The sequence below is a fragment of the Gymnogyps californianus genome, chromosome 6, assembly GCF_018139145.2.
Source record: "Gymnogyps californianus isolate 813 chromosome 6, ASM1813914v2, whole genome shotgun sequence".
NCBI classification, from domain to species: Eukaryota; Metazoa; Chordata; class Aves; order Accipitriformes; family Cathartidae; genus Gymnogyps; species Gymnogyps californianus.
This window is the reverse complement of record NC_059476.1, coordinates 17879098-17897513: the sequence shown is the minus strand read 5'-3', so window position 1 is coordinate 17897513 and position 18416 is coordinate 17879098. Positions and strand designations below refer to the sequence as shown.

Here is an 18416-nt window from a genome sequence, read left to right as displayed (position 1 = left end):
TGTTACTCATGGTAATGAGAATGTGGCTGTTTAGCATGGGAAGGATGCCTGGTTTCCTTTCCACTCTGTTAGAGAGAAAAAACCCAGAAATCCCTTTTTTATTTTCTCTTCTTTTTTTATGTACAGAAACATGTATCAGTTATGCCAGTGGCTCAAGCATTTATTGTTATTCCATTTTAAAACAGACCTCAGGAGAACCTCAGCTTTAATTTTATAATGAACTTGGGAGCTCTATAGGTGGAAAACCACTAACTGAATGCATACCCTTAATAACATGTACTGTCTTACTGACATAGCTTACTTCAGTAAAAATTCACTAGACAGTACATCAAAATTGCAAATTTTGTAAATGATGTAAAGTGTATACCTATCCAAAATGAACTGGTGGTTTGGTCTGAGGAATTATCTCTTCTCATTTTTAAGGTAAGTGGGAGGGTGCTCCCTAAAAAACAGATAATATAAATACACGTGGACTTTTTGGCAACCCAAATTTGTAAGTATACATGAAGTCTATGATGCTTTCTTTGACCATATTAATATGTGTAATATACATTTAGCATTTTATGTTTCTGATTACACTGTGTGTTTTTATCCAGGGCAGTGTTACGTGATTGACACTGTAACCGCATTTTTGTGCTCTGTGAGCAAATCTTTTCTCACAATTGTCTTTTCTTTCACATTATGTGAAAAAATATGGAAACTTCTCAAGAGTAACACTCTTTTCTGTTGTAAGAAATGAACCTGTTGTTATTGGTTAATATGAGGAGCAGCTGGAGCTAACAGACACTTATTTCTAATAACAGTGTGTATATGAGGACCCTGAGATCGTGCACATTATGCTATTACTGTTATTCTCTCAGCTCCTTTGTTTCTCCAGCTGGTGTAAGATGACATGATAAAATCTTTGGACCTGGGCAAATATTGGGCTTTTTAGTTCAGATACCAAAAATAAAATTAAAAACAATCAGATTGAACAAAAATGAATAATTTTATTTATTTGGAAATCGCTTTAGTCAACACTACAAGTTGGCTCAAATTGCTTAATTCTCCTTGAAATAAGCACCTGAAATTATTTATTTTCTCCCTCTGTGTATACAAAAGGTATTCACATGCCCTATGTCTCTTCCCATTGACACATGAAATTAAGATTTACACTGCAGAAAGTCGGAAGAAAATTATTTGAATGAATAGTTCATTCTAAATCTCTTTAAAATCACTTTGGTCAGTTTTGAATGGACACCAAACACTGGCAACAGCGATGGGATGAGAACTAGGACCCACTCTTTGGATTTATGACTTACTAAATAAACTTCAAGTAGAAAACAGTGATTGAGAGGAAAGGCAATTTAACTCAAATTGCTGTTCTGAGTACAATAGTCCTTCAACCAGGTATCATGTAGGATTTTTTTGGTTGGTTTGTTTGTTTTGTTTAGCACACTTTGCTATTTAGCTCTTCGGCAGATTAAGTTCACCTGTACAATGGTATGTTGTTATTTTTTTTTATTTGCGCTGCAGTAGCATTTGCACGCTCAAGTAAGACAGAGGCCTTTTTTATAAGAGGTGCTGTACAAACACATTGTAAAAGACAATTCAGGCCCTGGAGAGTTCATAGCCCTAATAGAGAGCAAATGAGAGACAGCAAGAGAAACAATGGCAGGGAGGTCTGAAGCAGCTTTCCAAGGTCACATAGCAGAGGAGCAGTGGGTGTGGGTATGGGAATAAGACAAGTGCCCTGTCCATGAAGCTGTAATGCTTTCTTTACATAACAGATTAGATTTAAAATATGTTCTTGGTAGTATAATATTGGTGATGTCTGTTCTCACAGTGTCTTAAACTGAGGTTATTAAAGACTATTTTGCAAGTAGCGGTGGAACTGCTCTGACAATCTTGTTGAAATGACCAGGATAGTATGAAGCATAGCATGGGACCATTAGCTTCTTTTGCTTTTCTTAATGTGAGTGGACTCATGTACTCTGATATTCATGTTGAAAGTTATTGGGTTAGCTGTTCAGCAGGCATAAACCAGCATACCATTATTGATTTTTTTTTTCTGAGAATCTTTCTCATATATTAGTTGAGAATCTTGCTCTTTGTGTTGATTTTAGCCTTGTGATTTTTAGCATTTATAATATATTTTAGTGTGCGTTTTTACATGTGCAAGGTGCTTACTGGTAACTGTGCTTTGTTAATGATATTTTATCTTATTAGGTCTTAAATACCAGATATTAAATGAGCTGCAAAATTTCTGTCAGTACATCCATCTTCTTCCTCATTTTTAACATAATTCAACAAAATCTTTGTGTACTTTTGTATCTGACCCACTGGGATTTGCAAATCCATTCCATCCCCAAATTTTTGCATAGCCCTAGTCTCACCAACATACATTCCACAATTTTAGACACAGATGGAAAATTTGCAATAACTGAAGAACTGAAATGTAGCCCAGCTATCTTTCACATTTAATTAGAGCAGCCCCTGCAGAATACCCCAGAGAGAAATCCCACATGTTGGAAATCTCTAGAAATTGTTTCCTGTAAAACTAGTACCTTTTAAACAGGCAATGTGAGTATTGATCTGATTGATAAAAAGATGGCGAGGTGCTTAATGTAAGAAAAACAAAGGTTTAGAATAAAAGAGGGGTCAGTAACTTTCCTTTTTATATCACCATAAGTAGATTTCACCAGAGATTGCACCAATAGATTGCAAGCTTTTTCTCAACTAATATAGGAGTTTCTTGTGCTTTTCCTCTCTGGAATATTATTCAATATAGACTGTAATATTCAATAGACAGCAACTCTACTTGGAGATCAGTTGCTTTCTTTTTTTTAAAACAGAGAGATTTTATCAAAAAGAATGTCAAAAGCAGTTTTATGTAAAAAGAGATCTGTAATTAATTGCAGCATTTGCAGGCAATGTTTTGTACAGGGAATAATGAATATTCAATACTATTTAATTGTTTATTTAAAACAGCTTAATGAGCTTTGCAAAGGCAGGAAAACGCTGAAAAATGCAAACTGGAATAATAAAAATGTTTTGATTATATTTTATCATCGACTGTCAACAGCCTCTGAGTAAAATGCTACATCTCATTGTCTTTTTCAATAATGGTGGTGACACGGCTTCTCTGAAAACTGCCCCCCCACTAGTAGAAAGGGGCTAATACCTCTCTAAAACAGCAGTGGTACTGGTATATGCAGACACATTTCTCATGATGGCTGATTATTCAGTGTAGAATACATCTATTTAAATGTGCATGTGAAAGGCACCCTGTTGGGAGTGAGAAAAAAACATCCCTAGACTTTCTGAGCTTCCTAATCAAGAAGATGACTTTGCCAGTCTCTGTCATTACTACCTACTGCTGAGCAGGTGCTTATGAGAACTGTTTTCTGTCTATGTATTTGTCTGTATAGACTATTTTAACAAGAAGGTAGCAACTATACCTTTTGGTTCTGTTCCCTGAATAATTCTGCTAGTGTTAACTGGAGTAAGAAATTTCTTGCCAAATACTGCTTTCTTGAGTATTCCTGTGCACAGATTGTAAAGACAGAAAAAGAAAACAAAAGTAATCATAATTGTGTAACTGTAAACCTCACTCAGAGCAAGAATTAGCATCTTTCATTGCATAGAAGGAAAGAATCTTTGAAGCTGATAAAGAATGAATAGAATAAGAACTTGAGAGAACATCCAAAAAACCCACAGCAGAGGAAACATCTGACTCGTGTCACCCCACCTGTAAAATATATATTCCCCATTTGCTTTGCAGTAGTGTGTATGCTGTATTTGTTCTTCCATATGCAAACTGGGATGAATCCATACTGCTTGTGACCTCAAATTGGTAGTTTCCCTCTTTTCTGCATTAGTTTTCTTTCTAAATGGGAACTATAACGTGCACCTGTCTTTAACCAAAGTGTGTAATTAAATACAACATAATCTGTCAAGCAAATAAAGATCTTAAATGTGGGGGAAAAAGAAAAAAGAATAGCAGTTGAATAAATCCAACAATTAGCCATTGCAAGAGCTTTAAAGACAGCTGTAACGAAACTAAGGTTTTGTGCACTATTTTTGTAATAGAATGGTGTTTTGTTGTTTTTTTTTTTTTTTTTTTCCTCAAAGGAGCATTCTTCCCCCCCCTTTGATTCCTTATACCCAAGGGCTAGCTGAATGTAAATACTGGTAGAAACTTCCAGATCAAGCATCTTGCTAAACAGCTCTCTATCTCAAGAGATCTGTCATGAAGTGATATGAAAATGGAATTGCACAGCACTTACTAATCAGGATAGCTGATAAATAAATAAGCGGCTAAGGGGAGGATTCTTCCAGTGAGATGAACAGGTGACTGATCCTTACAGAGATCAAGGAGTGAAGTTATACTGGTGATACAGAACAAAGCAAATTCTCTGTAGCAAGCCTAATTAATTATTTTTATACACTTTAACACGATAGCACAGGGGAAAAAAAGGAAAGTGAGGTGGTTTTGTTCAGCTAAGGTACCTATTTCTTCTAAAGAGATACTGTCAAACCAATTAAGATCTCATATTTTTTATTTGTTAAAAGGAAAGTTTTGCAAATCCTAGGGTCAGTAGAGACAACATTTTCTTGAAGATTTTGATTAAAACCTTCATTTTACTTCAGTGAGACTATAATGTTTATAATCTGAACAACACAACATATCAGATGGTCTATTTTTCTAGAACTGACCAAAAAATGAAGTGTAATATGTAAATAATCTACATTCATTGTGAAAGAACAACTTCTTAAAATTAAATGTACCCATTTTAATGATCTAAATGATTCTACCTCAAGTAAAATCTTTGTTGTTTAAATCAGGCTGTATTCCTTCAATGCAGGGTGACAGATGCTGTTCTCCATTCCATGGATGTAATAAAGGGACAACTTCACTGGATTTGCTGTCACATCAGTTAATGGGCTTGGAACTGATTCCAGTTCACCTGGAGATATTACGCATGTAGCATTTAGGATGTGCAAGGCCTGCTGGTTTTTACTTGGCTTTATCTTCCAGTATGAAGCACATTAATGCTAAGATAAAAATCAAAGCAAAATCTAAAATTATTTTTCTTTAAACTATATAATGAAATATTTAATTACAAATGAAATCTGAGCCTAAATATGAACAGTGATCCTATAAACACTGAGGGCAAGAAAAAGCTGTTTAATCTTATTCCTTCCTACCATCCACTGCAGTCATTGTTCTAGTAAGCCCTTTGCTGTCGATATCTGTATCACAGGGTGTTACTCATCCTTATTCCAAAACCATTTCTGAACAGACACTTGGACTACTGCTCAGTGAAGTGATAATTGCAGGCAGATGCACACTGACAGCCACTTCTTTGTTGTTTTGTAATGCCTCGTGGGTCAAAGAAGAAACAGGAGTAAGTTTGGAAAACAGGAAGGATATGCAGCAACTGATATAGTGGGACATATGGCCCTTCCAAGGCCAGGATCTGTTAGCTGCTCTTTAGAGACTGGCTGAAGAGTAAATGGGATCTCCGGCAGGAGTGCAGGACTCAATGCAGTGTGGGAGCTTTGCAAGGCTGGTTGTTTATGGTCTGTACCTAGCCTGCCCTGTGCCATTTGAATGGTGCACAAGAGCATCCCTAAGAGCCAGGTGTGGGATGCATTTAGGATAAATATTTTGAACAGTGAAAGTCTCTTCTGGAAATAGTACACTCTTAAACATCTCTGAAGAAACCACTTAATTTTGCAGTCTTGAAAATTTTTGAGGTTTTGTGCAAGGTTTCATTAAGAACTCAGATTTCCAGCTGCTAATCAGCTGCAAGCCTTCCTAAGTTCTTATCACCAGCTTTTTTTGCAGCATTTGTTCTCTCCCAAAACATAGTATTCTACAGTGGGAAACCAAAAAACTCCTTCTCTTCTCCCCTACTGTGCAATGTTCCCTGCGTTTCATGTCTAAAAATTGCTGCTATTAAGATAGATACATATATATATTCTGGGAGGGAGGGAGACTCCAAAGCTGCATAAATGACATATGGCTAGTTTAAAAAAAAAAAAAAAAAAAAAAAAAAAAAATTGTACTGGCAATTTCCAGGTAGTTTTAGGTGCAATGTCAAATAAACCAAGCCATGGATAGCTGAAGAACTGTAAAGAAAATGTTTTTCTCTTTGCATAGCTCATACTTCTGAAAAATGAGGAAAAAGTGAGTTTATTCCTTAAATTACTAAATAGAAGCATGGCTACAAGTTTGAAAAGAATGTGGTGGTTTCCAGTATTGCCACAGACTCCTATTTGGTTGTGTCTGAAAATGAAGATGTCGTGTGCTGACCTGCTGGATTACTTATGTGTCGTGGTTTAACCCCAGCCAGCAACTAAGCACCACGCAGCCGCTTCCCCCTCCCCCCTCCCAGCGGGGTGGGGAGGAGGAAAGGAAAAAAAGTAAAACTTGTGGGTTGAGATAAGAACAGTTTAATAACTAAAGTAAAAATAAAAATACACTACTAACTAATAATAATAATAATTGTAATGAGAAAGAATACAACAACAAAAAGAAATAAGAAAAGAAACCAGTGATGCACAATGCAATTGCTCACCACCCGCTGACAGATGCCAGAGCCGCGATCCGCCCCTCCCGGCCAACTCCCCCCTGTCTATATACTGGGCATGATGTTCCATGGTATGGAATACCCCTTTGGCTAGTTCAGGTCAGCTGCCCCGGCTCTGCTCCCTCCCAGCTTCTTGCACACCTGCTTGCTGGCAGAGCATGGGAAACTGAAAAGTCCTTGGCCTAAGATAAGCGCTACTTAGCAACAACTAAAACATCAGCGTGTTACCAACATTATTCTCACACTAAATCCAAAACCCAGCACTGTACCAGCTACTAAGAAGGGAGTTAACTCTGTCCCAGCCAAAACCGGGACATTATGTTTGGGCACAATTCTAAAAATTATGGTGCTATTTCACATTGATTTATTAGATCTGCACAGAATATGGAAAGTCTACAAAAGATTTTAAAGTTGGCTTTGTTACAGATCAGAATATTTTCCCACATTTGCCTCTAAAAGACAATTTTTATGATACCTGGAAATTTTCAAGTGGTTAGAAAATGATGCTGAATTTTTTTTTTTTATTAACTCTATCTTTTCACCGTATTATAAAGAAATCATTCTTGAATTAGCATACAAAGTAACCTTTCTAAGGAGTATACTGAATAGCTTAAGCTTTTATTAAGCTTTAACTTTTTTCTACACCTCCCCTCCCCCCTCCCCAGGACGCCTTTGAGATAATGGCTGAAAATTATGAGTTCAAAGAAAATGAAATAATCTGCCTGGAATTTCTGAGAGCCGCTTCTCTGCTGAAATTTCTCCCATTTCCAGTAACCAGAATGAAAGATATACAAGGGTTGCCCTGCATGGGAGACCGAGTCAGAGATGTCATTGAGGTAACGTACCTCTGAATTATCTGCCAATTGATTCTTTTACAGATCTACTTTTAGAGGTCACAGAGTGCAGCATTGACGTCTGGGTGTATTTACACAACCTTCTGTATTTCCTGTAATAACATTATATTACCCTTGTTACTAAGAATGCAATGATTTCTGGAAACCTTTTGTAGTAACATAAGGTTCTGTCATGGAACCCCTGCCCTTAGGAATAAAGGTAATTAATAAATAAATACAAATTAATAAGTAATGCAGTATCATCTTTGCATGTAATTTTTAAAGGCTCACTCTGATTTGGATGTGAGAGGTTAACTGTTAATAGTTTTGTTCATGTGACTTCTGCCCTTGGCAACATCACTCTGCTCACCTGAATGCTTTATTAGAAATACTATTTTTGCAAAACTGGTAAATATTTTAGGACTTTAATGTTAAATCCTACCTTGCTATGAGTTGTAGCAGAGCCTTTTATCTAGGTTATGGATGAACTTTACATTCTTACTGGAACTTTGTGTATTCCCTGCATTCTTCTTTAATTCTTAGCCTTTTCAGGACCCCACATCTCAGGTGCTGTTATTCCAGCAGGCAGCTGATCAGGGGGTCTCAGCTGTCTGGAGAGGTCATTGCTGAGTGTTGTGATTCACTCTGGCTCCTTATTTGCCTCACTCCACCAGTTAAGAATGTAGCCTCTGAAGTGCTCTTTGTACCTACTACCTGGGGACTGGGAAATAAGTTATGATCCCACAGAAAGTAGGATGATTTTGGGGGTTTTATTGGTGGGGTTTTTTTTTGTTTGTTAATTTTTATCAGAAAGACTGAAGGAACTGTACACTCAAGAAAAAATATATCTGTTCTTATAATGCTCTTACTTTTAAGAGAAGTAAACTCAAGCAAATAATGAAATCTAATTTTCAGGACAACCCATTGATAACTTATGATAAATAACCGCTTTCTGCCTGTGAATTTATGAGTAAATAAGTACTGTGAAATATATTCCATGGTCCCAGTTTCTACTTCATCCTTGAGTAAATTTATGAGTAAATAAGTACTGTGAAATTTATTCTGTGGTTCCAGTTTCTCCTTCATCCTTCAGTAATTTTCTGTCTCAAAAAGGATTTCAGAGTTTGATCCTAATGGAATAAAACAATATGCTCGCTGAGGATGCTCTTCATGTTTTTACAGGTTGATAAGACTTTCTTTTAGATTATTTCACTAAATCTTACCATAACCTTGTTTTTTTTAAAGTAACGTTTTTCTTTGTATAGGAGATTATTGAAGAAGGAGAGAGTTCTAGAGCTAAAGAAGTGTTAAATGATGAACGATACAAATCGTTTAAGGTAAATCTTTTGAGGTTTGTTGCTGTTGTTTAAAATTGCATATATTTTCCTCTGTTTGGTAGAGCTTAGAAATAACCATCAATTTCATTATAAAGGAACATCCAATATCAAGTATAAAGAAAGGTCTTGAATAAAGAGAAAGGGAGAGAGAGAAACTGTGATGGAGTAAGGAATAATGGTGAAATCAGTTACGTTTCTAATTAATGTGATGCATACACAGTTGCTCTTAAGCTTGAACTAACAATCTCTTTTTCCTGAAAACTAATGTAATGCATACTCTTTGCTGTAAGTTTAACCCGATGTTGGGTTTATTTTTCCCTCAGTTGATTATCGTTATAACACTACACCATCTTATTCTGGCATTAAGAAAATACCAGGTGAAGAAGTCGACTCAGATCTATTTTAATTCTCTTTTGTGTGAGGCAGAAGGAAGAGGACAGGAGATATTTCTTTATTAGGCAGATGGTAGGTTCAGAGTCATGGTCACACTTCTTCATAGGTACAGGGAATCTAAAACACATAAATACTGCAGTTCCCATTTCTTAAATTTTCAGTGAATTCTGCACTAGAAAAATATATACTGGAAATTTTTTTTTCCAATTTTGTCTGCAGTTTTAATCTCTAAAAATGTCCTGTTTGTACCTTGAGAAAAATTTAAATCGGAGAGTAAAAAGAATGGGACTGTTTAATTCTCCCCTGCATTACTCACTTTTACTTCAGCTATTGAAAGGCTCTTCCATTCTCTCTGACCAGTAATACAAGTATGAAAGGATGTTTAGTGATAGTTGTTGATGTCATCTGTAACAATACTCAGAGAAGAGGGGTAGGTTCACATGTATAACAGGATTCAGGAACCAGACTTGCTTATTAACGGTAATAAAGATTGAGGATCAGCCATTAAATCTCATGTTTCAGGGTTTAAGAAAATTTCTTGGAGATTAGAACAAAACCTATCAGGGGACAGATTATCTCAAATATGCTTCATACCTTGTTTCACATGCCAAATTACAACAAGCTTATGTGGCTCTCTTGTTAGCAGAGCACAGTCTCAACATTTTGGCTAAATTGGCTGTAGCTAGTTTTTCCCAACAATTTTTTATGTGTTTCTAAGAAAGCCAAGAAGAATCCCATATTATTAGTGAATTCCTAAATTTTACTGTTTAGCATGGTTCTGGTAGCTGCTGCAAATCACTCATCAAGACTTAAAAGATCACTGCTGGTCCCAGGACCACAGTTATCAAACAACTGAAATAAATTATATAGCCTATGTTTTAGATGTAGGGCACATGAATGACATGGTCAGTTTGCCTCCTTATGGAAGTGGATGCTGCAGAGAACAAGTTCGTATAATTCACTTTCACCAGCTGAAAAAGAGCAATGCTCGCATACACAATTAAAGAAATGGGTTACCTGCTACTCACACTGCACTCTTGGCAGTGTCTCTAAATTGACATCTATAAATATATTGAATAATAATGGATCTTAGTATGAAAAGAAAAAAATATGGGTTTTTTTTTCTAAAAATTCGGACAGTGGCATAGAATCCATTTTCTTTAGTTCTCTATCCCAATATTAATTAAGTCTCTTGGAATCATTCTAAACCCAGTAACAAACCTTTTTGAAAATCTTTTAGCACTAGCAAAAACATTAAAAGATAACAATCTAAGTATTTTAAAAAATCACATTCTTTCATAAACACTCATGATTCAGACAAAGAGTAGGTAATTTCATCCATTATATACAAAATGTAGGGTAATTCCTATTTAATATTATCCAAGATTTTAATTTTTCTCTTTTCTTTATCTTAATTATTTCCAAAGAATTAATCTCTTTAGAAAAACACAAAATAAAGCTAGCATGGTTGGAATTCAGAGGTTGTAGATTCAATGGAAAACAGCAGTTATTCATGTCTTACGCAGCTGCTCACTGAATTCTATAAAACTACAAAGAAACTATTGAGAGCTTCAGTATTGACAAACTGAACATAAAGAACGTGCTTTTGGGCAAGCATGAAAGTTTCCCCTCTTGCTTTCCTATCACTGTTCATCTGAGATATTGATCCACTGAATAATGCTTACAATTGTGACATTTTTGCTTTACTTGGGGAATAAGTTAGTGTACAAAATTACTTCAGAATAAATGGAATATAACCATACTAAAACTTCAGAGACTGGTAGATTTGGGCATTTTTTTTTTCCAGTGGGCAAAATAGTGAAATCTGTACTCCAAATAAGACGTATAGGAATTTAGCTTGGCTCACATGAGGACTGAAGGATTGTAAGACTGTTTATAATATGCAAGCAAACAAAAATTACCGTTTGTACTTGAAATTGAATCCCATTTTGGAAAACAATATTGGGCGCGACCTCCAAACATATGTGTTTTATAGAATGCAGGATAAGAATAGATTAGTTGTCTTTACGTACTTACCATCTGTTTCCATGCACCATTGAGACCCATTGCCCTCGCTGCAGAATTTCAAGAGCCATAGGGTTCCCACCGACCCCATCTCTCAGGAGTGCTGCAACACCAACATCATGTGTACAACTAAGAGCTGGTCGTGCATATAATACAAAATCGTAATGTCAGTCAAATTAGGAAGATAGTCTTGAGACATCTCTTATTCTATGAAGTCAGTGTAAGGGAATCCAGCTACTTAACACTATCGTTTGCATTTCTATTAAGAAATGCAGTAAAAATAAAGACTACTATCCTTATTTCAAGCCTTAGTTGAAAGTGTACATTTAGGTAAATCACACAAAGGTGCTGGGGCTACTACTGTATTATTGTTTAGATTTCACTTTAATGAGAACTGTCCATGTATAAAAACAATTGTCTGTAGTGTAACTATGCAAAGAAAGGAAGCTGAATCTGTATATTTGTATTACACTGTTATTTATCTTCAAAGCAAGATAAACTCTGCCCAGTATTTTCCCTGTGAAACCTTGTTGTTACCCGCTTATTGTTAATTCACTGCTCCTTTAGAAAACAACACTGAAATGTGTGTTCTTCTACTGACCTTAGCAATTTACTTCAGTTTTTGGAGTGGGAGTGAAGACATCTGAGAAATGGTACAGAATGGGTTTACGAACTCTGGAAGAGGTAAAAGCTGACAAGACCCTGAAGCTGTCAAAAATGCAGAAAGCAGGTAAGGTGAAAGTATCATAAAAACTTGTATCTAAGTGGTCTAAGAACTTGATAACAGAATCAGAGGAGGAGGCAAAGTTCATTTATACATCCATTTTCTTGCTGCAGTGTCTTGTGAATATTAAATTATTGATTTAAAATAATATTTGGACTAACAGAGCTCCTAATTAAAAATGGTGTCATTCAAAACATATGAATATGCATATTTTTTAATTGCTTACACAGATACCCAATGGAATCTGCTCTTATACACAAAACTATTAATGGGTCATTATTGCACAGGTCGTGAAAAAACTACAACATTAGGAAAGCCCAGAACTACTTTTCAGAGACCTGTCACCTTCAAGGCAGCCCTACTTTAGTGACAAATGAAGATTTGTAGTAAAATACTTGCAAAATTGCTTCCATAATCCTAGCAAGTCTTAACTTTAAAGTGTTAAACGTAGTCGAATGAATAATGTTGCTTCCCCATAAATTTTTTTTTTTTGCATGTGTGCCGTTTCCTTAGATAAAGGAACTAATTTAAACAAAGGAATCAGTTACATTAAGAAAAGCAGATTGTATAACATGATGTTAAAATAATGTAACTATTTTTGCATGAAACCCATGTATTTTACATCACCTCAGAATCCCTTGGATCAGCTTGCCGACATTCATGCTCCTTTTTCCTTTTTTCTTTTACGTATCATATCCAAACGTGAAGCAAGCTGCAGGATTGGGCTCTTTTGATACAACCTCTGTGATCAGACATAAAGATAGCTGGGATATTTCACATACCTCTGAGCCCTGTACTTGGGTAGAACCTCATCATTTTGGGAAGAGCACCTTTTAAAGCAGTACATGCAGAAATGCCATTGATGGGAGCTGGTAGGCAAGTCAGAGTAATTTATAAATATTCAGGTTCTCAGCAAGTGGAGCAATTATCCTGACTGCTATGTTGTTATAAATTGTAACTGCTGTTACAATTGTAACTGCTGTTACAATTTATAACAAATTATAATGACAAAAATATATACAAACTAGGACAAAGATGAGGGAAGGAAGAGGCTGTCTCTTGCCTGTGATCCCCCTCACCCAAGGCAGGAGGCTGACTCCAGGAATGGTGGGGAGGAAGGAAAAGACTCCTGAAGAGGCTGGATCAAAATATATTTCTTCCCACAACATGTCCTGAAACAAACCTATAGTTTCAGGTTCAAGATTGAGCATTTCTTATTTCTTGCCATTAGATAGCGTTCCCTTGCCCATGGTAGAGTTGTGTGGTTTAACTTCTTGGTGAGAGGTGGCTATTTCACACAAGGCTTACATAACACTATGTAGACTTTGATAATTCCACAGAGTGATTGGCACTTTTTTGCCTTTGATTTCCAGGGTTTCTCTACTATGAGGACCTTGTTAGCTGTGTATCTAAGACAGAAGCGGATGCAGTAAGCTTGATTGTCAAGAATACTGTGTGTACGTTTCTACCAGATGCTTTAGTTACCATAACTGGTGGTTTCAGGAGGTGAGTGAAAACAAATGAGGTCACTCGGCTGTTTTATTCAGGTACGCACAAAATGATGTTTCTGTCTTGGAAAAGTCAAAGAAGCTTAGTGGGAAAGTATCAGAGTTTGTTTTCAATGGTTGGTTGGTTTTTGTTTTGTTTTGTTTTCCAAACAGGAGAGCAATCCTATGACATTCCCAGGTTCCTGTGTTTTATTACTATAGATGGTTGGTTTGTCAGAACAAAATCTATGTAAGAATAGCTTGCTGGAAAAACAATGTTTAGATCACATACCGTACTTTAGCATATTTTTTTCTCTTTTAGTGGATCTGAATTCCCAAGGCTGCCACTATTGTAAGGCCATGCCTGAAAGAAAGATACAATAGCTTTAAGGCAAATCTTGGTGTTTTGGTTTTTTTTTAAGAGAACTTGGTCACATGAGACTGAAATGTGATAAGGCAGAGTTTGTAGTGTTACAAGTATACTTTGCAGTAAACACTGACTAAACTGAATATACACTAACCTCTGTATAGATAGGGTGATCTCAGAATTTCTTTTCTCGGTGATTTTTATTCCTAAAGCTTTTGGTCTTGCTCTGTAAAACCAAACCTGAAACTGTTGCTCAGGACATACACAATTCATTCTTTCAGCACTTACTTGAGAGCTTTCCTAAAGCCACACAGCAAAATATTGAGACTGGGAATAGTCTTCAGGAGTATCAGGTTCCTTGCTCTGTACTCAGTCCCCCATTATGTCACTACTTGTAGTATGTGTCATGCTCATAAACAAAAAAACCCTTAGTCGGCACCTTAAATCTCTTGCTGCTTAATTTATTACTTTGTAAAACTTTGACTATTTTTTTAATATAAAAATATCTTTCAAAAATACTTAAAGTATTCTCTTAGAACTCAAAATACACACTGGTATGAAAGCAAAAGACAGAAGAAAGTTAATAATTAATGTATCACTTGTGTGATTTATTATTGTGAGCCTAGATAGGCCTGCATAGACTCACTCCTCTGCTAAAATAAGATCTGATTTGTAATTGCTATATACATACACAGTGACTGTGATGAATGTATTTTATCACCTTTGTGCCACCTCATGATATTTATAATTATTCCTTGTATGTCCCATCTTTATTGTAAGAATGTTTGCAGCCACCAGCTACATAATTTCTATAAAACATTGTGGTCAGTAAGAAGCGTTAGGCTCAACTGTGAACCCTGACGAGAGATACAAGAACAAGATAAAACTTTATATTCAAAACCTCAAGTGTCATCATTCTGCGAGTCCTTGTTTAAGAGGCATGTGATGGCAGTCTCTTCCCACTGATGCAAGTCAGGGACCTTGTGTTGTTAGTAACTTGGATATAACTGATTAACACATGTCTAGATGGGTCAGAGAGTTGCAGGGACAGAACTGTTATCACACTGAAAATTCCCAGTTTCTTCTGATATGATGTATTTGTGAGCTTTGTTGGCAGCTTAGTTCTTTGCAAAGTTTGAATCTCGCACATCAAATTTAAGCCTGTTGTTTTGCTTATTATTTCAGGGGGATATAATAGTTAGCCATTCTCTTTTTTATTAAGAATAAGCTTTTGTATCCCTAAATGGGTGTGTCAAACCAGAAGAGAAATTTTTTGTTGTATTGCTTTTCATTACTATTATTATTATTATTATATTTTTATTATTATTATTGTTAGTATTATATTTTATTTTATTTTAGTTATTAAACTGCTCTTATCTAAAAAATAAACAAAGAGAGAAATAAAGCCCAAGAAAAGACAAGTGATGCACAATGCAATTGCTCACCACCCGCTGACCGATGCCCAAGCAGCGATCTGCCCCTCCTGGCCAACTTCCCCTATTTATATACTGGGCATGATGTTCTATGGTATGGAATATCCCTTTGGCTAGTTCGGGTCAGCTGCCCCGGCTCTGCTCCCTCCCAGCTTCTTGCACACCTGCTTGCTGGCAGAGCATGGGAAACTGAAAAGTCCTTGGCTTAGGATAACCGCTACATAGCAACAACTAAAACATCAGCGTGTTGTCAACATCATTCTCACACTAAATCCAAAACCCAGCACTATACCAGCTACTAAGAAGAAAATTAAGTCTATCCCAGCTGAAACCAGGACAGGCATTGTGCTGGTTTTGGCTGGGGTAGAGTTAATTTTCTTCACAGTAGCTAGTATGGGGCTATGTTTTGGATTTGTGCTGGAAACAGTGTTGGTAACACAGGGATGTTTTAGTTACTGCCGAGCAGCGCTTACACAGAATCAAGGCCTTTTCTGCTCCTCACCCCACCCCACCAGCGAGGAGGCTGGGGGGGCACAAGAAGTTGGGAGGGGACACAGCCGGGACAGCTGACCCCAACTGACCAAAGGGATATTCCATACCATATGACATCATGCTCAGCATATAAAGCTGGGGGAAGAAGGGGGAAGAAGAAGGAAGGGGGGGACATTCGGAGTGATGGTGTTTGTCTTCCCAAGTAACCATTATGTGTGATGGAGCCCTGCTTTCCTGGGGATGGCTGAACACCTGCCTGCCGATGGGAAGTGGTGAATGAATTCCTTGTTTTGCTTTGCTTGTGTGCATGACTTTTGCTTTACCTATTAAGCTGTTTTTATCTTGACCCATGAGTTTTCTCACTTTTACTCTTCTGATTCTCTCCCCCATCGCACTGGGGAGGGAGGGATTGAGGGAGCAGCTGTGAGGTGCTTAGTTGCCGGCTGGGGTTAAACCATGACAGGCATGAAAACTGGAAAAGCTGATGCAATCTTATTGAGAACATATGAAGACCTGTTTCTCTGACCAGTTGTGTACAATTTATTTCCTCTTTTGCTCTAACATTCTGTAGTTTCATCTTAGCCCCCAAATTCTTTCTTTTACCTCTTCTGAAGGATCATATTACTGAAGCAGACTTCAGTGTCTACTACTTCCTTGATGCTTTTACTTTCCAATTCTTTAATCAGAATTTAATTCTTTAATCAGAAGCACTTTCCTTGTGTTTTTGATTGGAAGTGGCAATAATGCTACGTTTGGTTGAAGGCAACTCTCTTTTCAGTTATCCAAATTCATAAAGGAATATAAAGACTTAAAAGTAACTGAAATAAAGGGTCGTGATGACAACTCTTCAGTATCTCTCTAATTTGAAATCATTTGGGAGCAGAAATGAATAAATTAGTGAAGTCTGGATGAGTTTACCCACAGAAATACTTAGCTAACCACCTGTAAAACATACTCCTTAAGTTTCAGTTGGTATAGTTTTGTATGAGAGGTTGGGAGAATTTTTTTCTTTTTTTTTAAATCTTTTTGTGACACTTATCTGGGTTATTTTGAAACAGAAATTACAACACTGAAATGCATGGAAATATAGAAGTAGAGCAATTGTAGTTATGAAATAAATAAATCACACCCACATAGTGTGGAATGCATTTCATTGTCTATCTAGTGAGGCCTATTAGCTCGACTGTAGAGAAGGAAGTACTGAAGATGCTGATAGTGCAATAGAAAGCATACCATGGACAATGTTATCAGAAAGACTGAATTTGCCATGCAGTCTATTTGAATTAGGAATTGGCATGACATTCTTTTCAGTGCTCAGCCTCTCTTGTTTTGAATTGCTGAGAGTTAAGACTGTTTTCTTCTTAAAGTTAATGAGACAAATTCTGAGGTGGGGAATAGCACCTCATATTACAAGTTACAAAAGCCACTGAGGGTGAAGTTTTCCTTCCAACATTGAGTTAAAGAGAGGCCCTGGGATGGGGAGAAAAGAAATTTTATTTTAGTGTGTGACATCCGTGATTAGTACTGTGTTTTTCCCAACTATATCCAAGGCAGGAGTGTAGTTTAGGCTAATGTATGTTATCACTTTCAAATGAGAGTTAAACTGATGACCTGATAATTTTTTTCCTGGTTATTAAAAATACAATTTTATTCTATGAAGAGAATTAAGGGTTTTTCAGTGGTAATAGCATTATCTCCTCTTGTATATATTACTGGATATTACAGATAATTTAATTTCTATTAGCAGTATGTTAATGCTATTATTAATAATATTAGCATTGTTGTAGGATTGTTAGTAATGACAAGTAGACAGAGAACTTCACACTAGGTTTCATGGCAGTGAAACTGAAGGAGTTTTCCCCCTTTTTCCCCATAACTCCATGTTAGGGCTTGGCTTCACAGTGACTTCAAGAAAAGGTTGTCATGGGCTGAATCATTATCACCACATTCTGCAAGATCCTGGGTTTTTGCTGACTTGATTTAGCTGCTGATATTTGGTTTTGCCACTAAGAGGTGATCTAGATTGAGCGCTTCCTAAGAGCAAAAATGCTTGGAGGAAGCATTATATACTATATGTAGTTTATGACTTCAATCTTTGTACTGGTTATTCATATCTCAATACACACACCCACAAAAACCAAATTTGACTGGAGAAGTTCAGAAAAGGATCTGGTATAAGAATTAAATGCAATAATAAGAATAAATCATCATGTTCATTAACTGCGTTTCCAGCATGGCTTTCTGTTAGCCTTTCTGTGTGCTTTGTCCATATGATTCACAAATGATTTACAAATTAGGTTTCAGTTTTCTTATGTTCTATGTAGCACACTCAAATAGTTGTGGTTAGCTCGGCAGCAGCAGGATTGTATTGCTATGATTTGAGCACATAGTTACTACATCATCAATAGGCACTTATTTTTTAGAAATTACCTAGGCATCCCGTTGGTATTACAATTTCAGTTCTGACTTTCTCAAATGAGATTTACTTAGACACACTTTTGTTAACTTCTCCCATCTTTGTCTTAAGATAGAGTGAAGTAGACTAAGAAGACAATTAGTTTTAGATAAGTTTTCATATTGCAGTTCTTAAGAAGGTATCCAAGTGTCTTGGGCAATGCATCAAGCAGAATAACTAGCGCCTGTTGTGTATTATTTGTCTTGACTGGGAGGCTAATTCCTCTATCTTGCATCAGTCTTCAGGGAAGTTTTGTCTCAGACTCTCTTATTATTGAATTCTGTGCTAACGT

At 36.5% G+C, this 18416-nt stretch overlaps 1 protein-coding gene across 1 annotated transcript in view; it reads left to right on the top strand.

Annotated features, from left to right (window-relative positions):
- The window catches only part of DNTT (DNA nucleotidylexotransferase), a 95485-nt gene that overhangs the window by 14950 nt on the left and 62119 nt on the right, over positions 1-18416 (top strand). Inside the window, exons 4-7 of the mRNA XM_050899214.1 lie at positions 7244-7414; positions 8677-8748; positions 11773-11896; positions 13264-13396. Of these exons, the coding sequence (XP_050755171.1) occupies positions 7244-7414; positions 8677-8748; positions 11773-11896; positions 13264-13396 (500 nt within the window). The remainder of the gene's footprint in view (positions 1-7243; positions 7415-8676; positions 8749-11772; positions 11897-13263; positions 13397-18416) is intronic.